The sequence below is a fragment of the Trichosurus vulpecula genome, chromosome X (genome assembly GCF_011100635.1).
Source record: "Trichosurus vulpecula isolate mTriVul1 chromosome X, mTriVul1.pri, whole genome shotgun sequence".
Lineage (NCBI taxonomy): Eukaryota > Metazoa > Chordata > Mammalia > Diprotodontia > Phalangeridae > Trichosurus > Trichosurus vulpecula.
In genome coordinates this window covers 39,631,753-39,644,499 of record NC_050582.1, presented here as the reverse complement: position 1 = coordinate 39,644,499, position 12,747 = coordinate 39,631,753, and the positions used below count along the sequence as shown (strand labels likewise).

General features: G+C 49.4%; 1 protein-coding gene across 6 annotated transcripts in view; it reads right to left on the bottom strand.

The window, feature by feature from the left end:
- The window catches only part of ARHGEF6 (Rac/Cdc42 guanine nucleotide exchange factor 6), a 116,719-nt gene that overhangs the window by 90,644 nt on the left and 13,328 nt on the right, over positions 1-12,747 (bottom strand). For all 6 annotated transcript variants that reach the window (XM_036739974.1, XM_036739975.1, XM_036739978.1 and 3 more), the window contains one exon: positions 1,956-2,040. In XM_036739974.1, the coding sequence (XP_036595869.1) occupies positions 1,956-2,040 (85 nt within the window). The remainder of the gene's footprint in view (positions 1-1,955; positions 2,041-12,747) is intronic.

Sequence of the window (12,747 nt, the reverse complement as noted above, 5' to 3'; positions counted from 1 at the left end):
CATTCTTACAGTGCTTGAAGCTTGGCCAAGCATCCACGACCTCATTTGAGGCTCATAACAAGAGGCTGGTGATATTATTCATCCCATGAGAGACTCCACAGGGTCATGGATCTTGAACTCAAAGGAACCTTAAGGGTCTCTTAATCCAAACCCTTCATTTTACAAATGAGGAAACTGAGGTCCAGATAGAGGACGTAACTTGCCTGCATTCACACACAGAATCCCAAATCTTGAGCTAAAAGGGAACTTCACATCATGGAGTCCAATCCCTCCTTTGTACAAAAGAAGAAACTAAGGCCTTAGAGGTAAATGAAACAAGGTTACATCGTGGCTGCCATGCTGGACTTTGGTCAAGAAGACCTGGGTTCAGATTCTTCTTTACAGACACACTATTGTGTGACCCTGGGGCAAATCACTTTACCTCTCTGAGCCTCGGGTTGCAGATCTGTAAAATGGGTCCAATAATAGCAACTACCTCAGAGGATCACTGTGAGGGCTAAAAGAGATCATCTATGGAAACTGTTTTGCAGACTTTAAGGTGCTTTGGGAACATGAGCTCCTGTTATTGTGACACATGAAGAAACTGAGGCTGAGGGAGCTGTAAGTAGCTTGCCCGAAGTGGCCCAACCAGGAAGGGTCAGAGGTGGGCTTCAATTCCAGGTCTTCCAGAGGCCCAGGCCAGCCCTCTAGCCCCCTCAGCCACCCAGCTGTTTACAAAACTGGGCTTTAAATAGACACAACCTCCAATTACCTGTATATATGAAGAATCCTACTACATTCTGGAAGGAGTTAAATGATTTTTAAAAGGGGAAGTTTTCCACACAAAGTTTATCATCATATGCTTATCTCTTAGGAAAATCAACATGGTTGGGGAGAGAGAGAACTGGACTCAGAGGCAGGAGATCGGCTGCCGAGGCCCAGTTTCCTGCCCCAGGTAGCTGTGTGACTTTCAGCCTCAGTTTCCCCATCTGTAAAATACTGGTAATATCAGCACCTATCTCAAAGGACAACTTTGAAGATCAACAGAGAATGAGTTAAGACAGATGAGATATTATTATGATTAGAATTTCTATTAAGTACTCAGAACAGACTAGGGCAGGGGTGGGGAACCTGCAGCCTCAAGGTCGCATGTGGCCCTCTAGGTTCTCAAGTGTGGCCCTTTGACTGAGTCCAAATTTCACAGAACAAATCCCTTTGAGGACCTAGAGGGCCACATGTGGCCTCGAGGCTGCAGGGTCCCCAGGTGTTGTGGAAATATACAGATACTTCTTCCACTCACTGAGTGGCTGAAAGTCGATGTTTTCGAAGTCTGCATACCTTAAAATCACATGTGAACCTCCCAACAACTCTGTTTTTGAAGGTGTTATTATTATCTCTGGTTTATAGATGAGCAAACCAGTGAGCAGCTAGCAGAGACAGGAACTGGAACCCAAGTCTTCTTCCTAACCCCAAGCCTAGAACTGTCACTCACCAGTAACCGGAGCTGGATTCAGAATATGAGTTTACCAAAAAGGAAGGAGGTGGCAAAAGAGAAGACAGTAAGAAACTGTGTCTCTCTAACGGAAAAAGAGGACTTGGGTCCTCAATTTGCAACCCATAAGAAGAAAGGGGACTGACCTTTACCTTCCCCCCCATCCCATAATGCCACCCATCTGGTTATTTGGCAGAAGGCAGGCCCTTGTTCTTCACACTACACAAAGATGCCTAGGCATTTGCAATGTATCTGTTTCAGCCTTTATATCTTAATACCAAAACTGTTCCCACCAATTGTACCTTGAGCTGGGCCCAAGCTGGCTCCTTGGGTGATCAGGAGTCCATGGGCTACCCAAGAGATCCCCATGACACAGCAGACACAAATAAGAAGCCCTCCCACCCACACACCCGCCACACACACACACACACACACACACACACACACACACACACACACACACACACACCCTTCCCTGCCTTACCCTCGGTGGCTTTGTTGACAGCTAAAAGGGTACTCAGCACTCTGGAGAAATTGCTGCCTGTGTAAAGGTCACAAGGATCAAAGACCTGCAGGGGGAAGAAAAGGCAGAGGCAAACTGTGAGACTCCCTAGACTCAAGCTACCAGGCCATAGCGGAAGGGAAGAAGGAAAGGAGGGAGGGAAGAAGGAGGGAGGGAGGGAAGAGGGAAGAAGGAAGGAAAGAAAGAAGGAAGGCAGGAAGGCAGGAAGGCAGGAAGGCAGGCAGGAAGGAAGGAAGGAAGGAAGGAAGGAAGGGCCCTCCTCTTCCAGCTTGCCAATCCAATTTGAAAAGCCAAGAAGCAAGCCTCAGTGTATACTGTGGGGCCAAATAAAAGAGGCAGCTGGCCTGCCCGCCAGCTCACCCGACCTGCCAGCCTGCCTGCCTGCCTGCCAGCCATCCCGCCTGCCTAATAACTCGGGGCAGGCCATCCAGGCATCAGAGAGAAATGAGAACAGAGCATGAAAAGCAGGTGAAAACAAACCACCCCCCAAACCGCCAGGCATACAAGAGGCAATGCTCTCCCTGCCCTGGCTGTCTCCAAGCGCATGGCTTACACTGCCATTGTAACCACCGCCATGTGTATGGCACCCTAAAGTTCACAGGGTCCTTCACAAACATCTGAACCAGAGAGGGCAGTGCTCTTGTTATCCCTGTTTGACAGAAGGGCGTAAAGCTCAAAGAAGTTAAGGGACTTGCCCAGGGTCACACAGCTAGTAAGTGGGATTCAAACCCAGGGCTTCCTGACACCAGATGCGACACTCTAGCCACAGTACCACACTGACTCCCATGCCTATGTGGCTGTCACTGTTTATAATTAGCAACAGATAAATGAGGTGACACTTCCAATAAAAGAGGCTGGCACTTCTGTTTTTATCCTAATGGGTCATTTCTTTATTTGGGGCTCTTTGTTGTCTGGAACAGCCCCTCGCCAGGCCCCCACTTCAGGTTCAGGCCTGCTTCCCAAGCTCTGAGAACAGGAATGGGCTTGCTGCCCCCTTACATGGCCTGTTTGCCAAGATCCTGACCTACCCCACCCCCATACTGCCCAGGCCTTGTCCCTGGCACCCCTTTTCTTTGCTCCTCAGTCCCTGGTCTGGGCTCTGAATTCTTGCCGTAGCCACCTTCCTGGACTTGGGCCCTTGCTTAAATTCAATGGCTGATGCCAGGACTTTGACCTTAATGCTTAGGTTCCATACTTAAAATATTCACTCTTCTCAAAGGTATCTGTCCTTCAAATAGTAATGTCAAACATGGGCATTGGCGCTTCCATTGACCTGTGAAACTAACAAGCCCTGCGAAGCAGGTGGTACAAATATCGTTATTATCATCATCCCCATTCTACCCATGAGGAAACTGAGGCCCAGAGAAGTATGGAAGCAGGCAATGGTCACAAGGCCAATAAGTGATTGAGCAGAGACTGGAAAGCAGATCTCTGGATTCCATTAAACCATGCTGTTTCTCTGTAAGAATGGAAGATCCAAGATGATTTGGATCAGGGGTTAATGGGAGAGGGCAAGAGGTCCCTGGGGCCTCAGACTGAGTGCGCACAGGAAAATACCACCATCTAAGTGGGGAAAAGAGCTCTGGGGAACTTGAGTAGGAACCAATTGGCTAGAAGCTGGCCATGTCCACATGTGAAATGAAATGGGTCTGGCCAAAACACAAACGAAAAAAGTGGTCCTAAAAAAGCAGAAGATTGGGGGGAGGGGTGGGCACAGCAGCAAGAGAACAAGAGAAAGCATGGAAGGAAATGAAGATCTGCCACAGAATCTGTTTGATTTTAAGCAAGTCCCTTGTATCTTTCACAATGAAAGAGCACATACTAAATCTTTATTGAATGAGCCTGTCCACAGTCATAATGTCATGTAACAAGTCACCTATCGGTTCTATTCTCCAGGCAAGCATTAGCAGAGTTTTTTCCAACTCAAGCTAGGGGAAGAGAAACCACAATGATCATGAAGTCCCACCCTATCTTGGTAGGCAGAACTTGATGAGGGATCTTCTTTGCAAAGGTTCCCCCCACCCACCCCAGTCTTCGTTTGGGGGAGCTCTATATGCCAAGGAAAACCAATCTCTTCTTCCTTTCTCCTCTGCAAAGTATCAGGTGTCTATATGGAAATGGGCAGGGCTAGGGTCTGTCCACCAGCATGGAGCTCACCAAAGTGAAGCCATTTTTCTTGGTCTCCAGAAACCCTCTCATGCCTCTGGGGGAGAATTCGGCTAAAGCCTCGCATCCCTTTGGCAGGAACTCAGCTAAAACATGTACGCTACTGCCCACCAGCTCCACATTGCTAACCCAGAATAAGTCAGGGGCCCTGTCCAGGCAAACTTTCTCCCTCTCTTCCTAACTACAGATTCTAAAAATAGACATCAGGATTCTGTAGCCCTACAGCACTGATGTTTACAATAGCCATGAAATTTGAGGAAATTAAATCCAATTAAACCAGCATTTTAGTAAGTGAATCCTCAGTTCCAGGCATTGTGTTTGGCAAAGCCAAAAGCAAAAACAAAACTTTCACCATTCTATGCTCTTAACCGCAAGCACTGAGAAGAATCAATGTGGAGCGATGCTGAAAGAGCAATGAACTTGGAGTCGAAAGAACTGGGTTGAAATCCCAGCTCTGCCATTAACTAACTGGGTGTCCCTGGGCAAGTAAGGCTGCTATGTATATTTTTGTACATATTTTCTCGCTGTCAATAACCTCCCTGGGGGATAGTCCCCAGTACTGGAATGTCTGAGTCAAAGGGTATGAACAATTTAGTAATTTTTCTTGCATAATTCCAAATTGTTTTCCAGAACGGTTGAAGCAATTCACAGCTGGACCAGCTGTGAATTAGCACGCCTGTCTTCCCACAGCCCCTCCAACAATGAGTTTTCCCATCCCTGCTAGTTTCATGGGTGTGAGAGGATTGTTTTAAGTTTCATTTCACTGATTAACAGGGATTGTCAAAATTTCTTTCATGTGGTTTTGACAGTTTATATTTCTTTCTTTCAAAGCTATTTGCTCAAATCCTTCCACCACTGGTCTACTGAGCAGTCTTTACTTGCAACATCTAAATTAAGGAGGGGGCATTTATTTAAACCTCCTTAAAGTCCCGATTTCAAAGGAGAGAAACAACTATTGGTAAAGGTCTTTTGATGGTGTGCAGGAGCCACCAGAGCCACGGGCCAGAGTGACTGCTTTCCGACTGTTTGAGAACAGGCTGTTTGTCTGGTCTGGTGATAATAGCCTCAAACATCCCAAGGAAATTGCCAAATTGGCTGCATAGGTGACATTGCAAGAGCCCAGACCTAAAGAAATACCTAGACTGAAGTTATTACACCTGCTCTCACCAAGGTTACCAATGGTATCTTCATGGTTACTCTGATGGCCTTTGTCAGCCCTCACCATCCCCGCCCCATGTCAGCTTCTTCCTTCTGGACATTGTTCTCAAGTTCCAAGCCACTGACTCTTCTGGCCCTCCCTGCTACTTTCTCAGTCTTCCTCAGTAGCTCACGACCCATCTCCCTTCTTTTTAGCATGGATATTCCCACAAGGCTCTGGCTGAGACTCTCTTCTCTTCTCTCTCTATACCTCTGAGATCTCATCAGGTCCCATGGACTCAATTATCATTTCTAAGCAAATGACTCCCAACCCTCTATCTCCAGCTGAAACGTTTCTCTTGACTTCTTCCGTTCCAAAGTGCCAACTGTCAGACATCTCTACTTGCATGGCCTGCTGTCATCTCAAACTCAACATGTCCAAATTAAAGCTCATTAAATGATGAAACATGCCTTCCCTTCTCTCCCCAAAGAGGGGAGGGCTACCACAGGGGCAAGATTTTGAATATGCTGTCAGACGCTCTCACCATAATGATTGTTTTTGCTTAATTGTTTTCTCCTATTAACAAGGGAGGGTTCAATGCTTGGGTGAAGAGCACAGAGGGTCTGTGATATAAAAAGAAAAGGCATCAATTAAGCTTTTTCTGAAGTAAAGTAAGGCTGAGGAACCAGACTGTGAATGTAATAAATAATATGCATGAATATTTTCTGTACATGGAGCATCTTATATAACATATAATACACATAAAACAAAGCTAAAGGCTATAAAACTTCAAATGCAGTGAGATTGGGCAGGAAAACAAAAGGATCTGGGGTACTTTGTTACAATAGAGGGTGGGCTATTTCAGGGCTCTTTATTTTGCACATTGATTGGACCGTTCTAGTTTATTACACTGTATTAGAGAGGAAGAGGGGACTCTGGAATGAGTGCTGTGGTGGCTCGGCCCTTGGCTACAACTGGGCCTCCATGTGCCTCAGGCCACCCACTAGGACTGTGGGGCTCTCTGGGTTGGTAAAGAGTTCTTACACCCTTAGGAACTCTTCAAATCGGTCTTCTATTTCTACGTACATTAAGTTTCCAGAGAAAGGGACTGCACAGTCCCTCTGTGAATCTGCCCCATAGAGTCTGAGAGCTGCCCAGAGCCATTGCCCAGGGTCACACAGCCAGAAGGGGACGAGTCTCCATCCAGGTCTTCTGGGCCACGAGGCTAGTTCTCTATCCGTGATGCCATGCTGCCTCTCGTTATGATTTTTTTTTTTACAATTTTACAATTTTTTTCAATTTTAAGGAAATGTGAAAGCTTTGTCTGCTTCTTTGTCCTTTTAACAACTAAGGGAACACAGTCGGCTTGCCACTGGGGCAGGAAGAATAACTGCAGAGATCCTCAATCCTTTACCAGATTGCTGGATTGCTTGATCGCTCACTAGGGCTTCCTGGGATGGGAAGTCAAGACTCAGGGCTTGGGGCTACCTGGGATAACAAGCTGAGCAGTGTCCGCAAGTCCTTGCCCTTTTTGACTCTCCTTATCACAGTGCCCCCCACCGGCACTTCTGGGGTACAGAAGAGGGAGTGTTGTCCTGCAAATTAGGACCAGTCCCTCAGCGTATAAACTCCCTGGCTGGGAGACCCTGAACAAGTCCCTTGTATCTCATGGAGCCTCAGTGATCTCATCTGTAAAATGGGAATAAGATCCTCCCAACCTCCTATGGTTGGCTGAGATAAAAAGAAGTATCAGAGGGGAATCGAGTCCAACCCCCTCATTTTATGGAGAAGAAAACTGAGGCAAACAGGCGGTACGTGACTTACCTAGGGGTATACAGCTCATAGGTATCTGAGGTAGGACTGGAACCCAGGTCTTCGTGACTCTAGGCCCAAGACTATCCATCCCAGGGCCTCTCAGTATGTAGCAAAGTGCCCTGCAGACCTTAAAAGCCTCCATTGGGGGTTCAGAGCCTGGGGCCCACAGAAAGCCGGCAGAGGGGTCTGTGAATTTGGATGGGGGAGAAAAGGTTATTGTCACTAACCTCTACCTGAAATTTGGCATTTCCTTCCATTATGAATGTAGGCAACAAGATATGATGCTGACAAGTCCCTCTCTGTAGGCTTCCCCAGCTGGCCAAGGGGACCCAGGACACCAAAAAGCCTAGACGCAACAGGGGGCAGCCACTGTCTTTGTTATTAACGAGATGACCTTGGACAAGGAAGGTCACCACCCTCACTCAGCCTCAGTTTCCTCATGTGTACTATGGGGACAATAACATTTACACTACTTCTGTTCCAGGACTTGGTGGGGGGAGCCTTGCAAAGGCTGAAAGCAGGGGAGAAGTAGAAGTTATTGGTGTTACTGGGACTCCTTGGGGGGGGGGGCAGGGGGGGGCGAACGCAAAAAAACGCAAAGAACCCTTGTGGCCGTGGCTGATCTCTGAGAAGTAGCTTGTACTGGTGGAGGCTCCCAAGATGACAAAATGGGAATAGTCCTGTCCTTGGACAACCTGCCCAACAATAAATAGGCATGAGAGAAAGGAGAGCCTCTCTCCTTGTTAACAAGCCGGGCCAAATGAGCTGCTGTGATCAGTCCCCGCCTCACAAACACATGACTTCCAAAGCACCTGCTGCCTTCAATCCCCCTCCCTCCCCATTCCGCCACCAGAGCCCCAGGCCCCTCCTCTCCCCTCCCCCCCCCCCAGTTCCCAGCCCCCTCCTCTTCTCTCCCCTCCCCCCAGTTTCCAGGCCCATCACTGAGCCTCCACCCCACCTCTTGCCAGGGCCAGGCTTCTGAGCTTGCCGCTCCAGCTCCCAGCCGCTCCCAGAGCTGGGACAAAAAAACCACCCTACCCAAGGAACAGCTTTAATGCATCTGCCCATAAAAGCAAAGTATTGTTTCTATGGGGAGTGTATTTCATAAGGTCAGAAGACCAAAGACTTAGAGGTGGAAGGGGACTCAGAGGCCATCTAGTTCAGCCCATTCCTTTTACAGATAGGGAAACTGAGGCCCAGAGAGATTAAAGTGACTTGCGCAAGATCACACACAGGGATCGAAGAACTGGGGCTTGAAGAGACCTCAGCTCAGAGGCCAACTAGTCCAAAACCTTCATTTCAGAAGGCGGATGCAGAGTCAGAGAGGTTTTGAGTGACCCGCCCAAGGCTATGGAGCAACTAAGCAGCAGAGGTTCTTGGGTTAGAATTCAAGTCCAGAGCTCTATCTTCTCCTGCCCCGTTTCCAGGCTGAGCCCGGGAAGACCTCTGCAGGGCAAAGTAAGCAAAGCCAAGGGAACACTTGAAATCATGACCACAAAAACATACAGATGTAACTGGAGAGCAAAGATCAACATAATGCCCGGTCATGCCTCCAAAGAAGAGATCAGGAAGAAGCCATGCCCTGACTCTTGGAAGAGAGGTGGTGAGCTATGGGTGTGAAATGGGGCATACGACACCAGAGAGAGGTACCGATCAGTTAGTTTTTCTTTGCTGCCATACTCTGTTATGTAGGTGGGCTCATGGGGGGGGGGGTGGTCATTGGGACATGACAGCAATATAAAAGACAAAGCATTAATATAACCTTCTTGCTTTTTTTTTGGAGGGGGAAAGCAGGGCAATTGGGGTTAAGTGACTTGCCCAAGGTCACACAGCTAGTACATGTGTCAAGTGTCTTGAGGCCACATTTGAACTCAGGGCCTCCTGACTGCCTGGTGTTCTACTCACTGCACCACCTAGTTGCCCTTATAACCTTTTCAAGTTTCAGCCAACAACGGACTTAAAAACAGACTCTTAGAACCTGCTCTTATGTATCCAAACGCTCCTTTCCACCTTTCCCCTTGTTCGCTTTCTCTTGTACCAAAGTGCTCTAAAACCAACACATGCTCAACTTTCCTCATTTTAGACAAGATCTATACCCTTCTGAGGACAATTTCCTTCTACCATTCTCCAATACTGGCAGCAGCCCCCTACTCACAGGCTCAGGGCTGGAAAGGCCCATAGAAGTCAGTTACCGCAACCTCTACCCCCAACTGCCAGAAAAGACCACTGAGGCCCAGGGAAGGAAAAGCTCCTGGCTCCATGAAAGCACAGGCATTAAAACAGGCTTGAAGCAAGGTCTTCTGCACCCCAAAGCCAGGGCCCTTTCCACTAGTTTGCTCTGCTGGCCAGCCATGCCAAAGGCCTGGGACAGCCTGGGCTAGATTCCAAAAGGTCTGCCATGTCCTGCCTGTCTCCCATTCTGACAGGTGGGGGGAGGAGGTAGGCACGAGAGATGGGGCTCCTTCACCCCTCCTCACCCACAGCAATGTGGCTACCTCATCTAGTTCTGGCTTGGTTGGCATTCCGAGATGGGGAATGGGGAGGGGGGGCTAAATGGGTCACTAGGCCCAAGGGCAGAAAGAAGGGCAGAAGTGATGGCTCCCCTTTTTCCCACTCAGTCAAGTTGGCAAGGCGACGGAAAAAAGGCCAAATCTGAGCAATGAGTGATACATTCCCCAGTGCAAAAGGCTTGGCTTTGCCAGATCCAGGAGACAGGAGACAATACAGTAAAGGGAACTGGACCAGGGGTCCCAGCGCCACCATCTCCTCACTGTATGACCTTGAACGGGTATCTCCCCCTCTCTGGGGAGCGGCCTTCATAAAAGGACAGAGGGCCAGGCGAGACAAGCTCTCAGCTCATCTGTAGCTCCAGTGTCCTCAGGTTTTGGAGACCCTTTCACTAAGGGTGATGGTCCCCTGGCGCACTTAAGTGTCTGCCTCCAGCAAGCCTCCTCTGACCAGGATCACAGGATCCAGAGCTGGAAGGGACCTGCAAGGCCATCAAGGTCAACTCCCTCCTTTGATCGAGGAAGACAGTAAGGCCCCAGGGAGGGCAAAGGACTGGCCCAAGTTCACAGAGCTCCTAAGTGGCAGGGCCAGCCCATTCCAGCCTCCTCCCTTCTCCCCTACAGCACCTTAGAGGTACCCAATACAACCCAGGACTTCATTCTACTGTCCTTTGTTGTGAGCTGTGTGTTCATCTTTTCTCCCTAACTGAACTTTTTTCTTGGGTGGGGGGAATCAGAGGCAGGGCAGGAATCATTTTATATGTCTTCAGCATCTCCCCTCACCCCACCAGTGCCCAGCATGGTGCTGCTGCCATGGAAGCCTCTCAATAAATGCTTGGTTGTTAGCCTGAGGAACTCCCAACGTGGAAGCTTCCATCCTTAATGAAGATCATAACCTTTCGATGATTAAGTTTCAGGGAGCCACCTGATGCACAGAAGGTGATATGACTTGCCCAAAGTCACACTTAGCAAGCATCAAAGGCAAGATTTGAACCCAGGCCTTCCTGACTTGAAGTCTCACGCTTTAGCTACTATACCAGGTTGTCCCTGATGAATGAGGAAAAGCATTCCAGGTTACATTCTGCCTTCCAGAAACACACCTAGTACTTAAAGCAGAGAGCTTGGCTCTACTGGTCCAGATGGGCTGGGAAGGTCACCAGCATGGGTCCAGAGCCCACAAATTCTTCTACCATGTTCCACTTGATACAGGACATCTGGCGCCCTCCTATTTCCACACAAACTTTGGGGCCTGGCTTAGCCCAGGAGAGGGTGGAAGGCAGAAAGCCATGGGCTTGGGCCGGGGGCTCAGGCTAGGCTTGGGCTGGGGCTAGGCTTGGGTTTGGGGCTTGGATTGGGTTTGGGGCTAGGCAGGTGACTCCTTCCTCAGTCTAAGTGTGTCATTGTCAACAGCCACTGAATGAAGCAGAAGAACCCCAGAGTGACCTAGCCTCAGCCATGGTCCTGTCCATAAAGCCAGGCCAGCCGAGCCCACCAGGTCCCAGCAAGGGAACTCACCCCCAGCGAGCAAGCCAGCAGGAGCCACGGGCAGTGTCGGAGGCTGCAGCAGGTCCCTCTCACTACCTCTGGTCTTCAGGGCAACTAGAGGGTTGCTCTGAAGCTGGGGTGGTTTTTCTTTCCCCCTTTGGAGCTGGCAACCAATAGAAACGCACTGGGCAAGGAATTCTTGGGCTTCCTGCAAAGGTCTATATAGAAGCCGCTTTTCCAAAACTGGTCTGTCATTTTTAGAAGGGCCAGTCAGTGCCGAGGAGACATAATCCAAACAGCCTGAGGAGGGGAGAAGCGGGCTCAGATAACAAGGAGCATCAGGAATGGCATCCATTGAGCTCTGGGCCTCAGAGTGTACACACCACACCTTCTGTAGGCTGCCTCCCGGGGACGCTTCCAACAGGGCTCATTACCCAGTGTCAGATATAGCAGGGGTCAGAGCTGGAGAGGTCAGGCCAATCCACCCCAACCCAGAATGCTCAGTGGAGTGTGCTCCACACTGGGGACAGGAAGCTCCAACCCAACATGGGAGAGAAAAACATCTCCTGCCCTGAAGAAGCTTACAGTCTATCGGAGGAGACAGCGTGGAAGCAAAGAAAGCGAAACATAACCATCTGAAGACAGAGAGAGAACCAACCACTACGGAGATGAGGAAAGGCTTCTCGGAGGAGGCAGAGGCACCGGAGCCCAGACTTGAAGAAAGGGAGGGGAGGGATTGGAAGAAAGACTTGGGTTCCAACCCGGGTTTGGACACTCACAAGCCAGGGGATTCTGGGCAAGTCACTGAACCTCTCTGGTTCTCAGGGTCCTCATCTGTAAAATGAAGGAGTTGGACTCAATGGCTCCTAAGGTTCTTTCCACCATAGTATCTACAGGCATGGCCGGCACAAAGGCCAGCCTGTGCAAAAGGTGGGAGGTCAACTAGCACATCTGCACTTGGGCAGGAATACAGAGTATGTGAAGGGAGATAATGTGAAGTTAGGCCGGGGCCAAGTGGGGAAGGCACGAAAAACCACCTCAGGATGGCAGCCGGGGATGCAAGGCTGGTTTTGCCTAACTCTTGTTCTTTGGCACAAGGGAAAGTTCACTCCATGTGTGGTCAGGAGGAATGTCATATCTGGAAGTGGCTAGTGTAAAAACCAAAGGCACTGATGAAATGAAAGAAAATGAGACAGGCTGAGAAAAAGGAAGGAAGGGAGGGAGGGAAGGAGGGAGGGAGAGAGGAAGGGAGGGAGGGAGGGGAGGTGAAGGAAGGAAGGAAGGAAAGAAAGAAGGGAGGGAGGGAGGAAGGAAGGGAGGAAGGAAGGAAAGGAGGAAGGGAGGGAAGGGAGAGAGGGAGAGAGGGAGGGAAGGGAGGTAAAGAAGGAAGGAAGGAAGGAAGGGAGGGAGGAAGGAAGGAGAAAGATGGAAGAGAGAGGTGAGGAAAGGGGGGAGAGGAGAGGGAGAGAAGAGGGAGAGGAAAGAGAGGGAGAAGAGGGGTGAGAGCATTAGCAGTACAGTCTAATTTCTCAGGGTGTAGCAAGAGCTGGAAGTGGGATTAGGGATTAATTAGGCTAAGCAGGCAGGGTCCCCAGTGACAGGTTTTCAGGAAGATGGCAGCACAGTGGCACTGCCAAAGTGG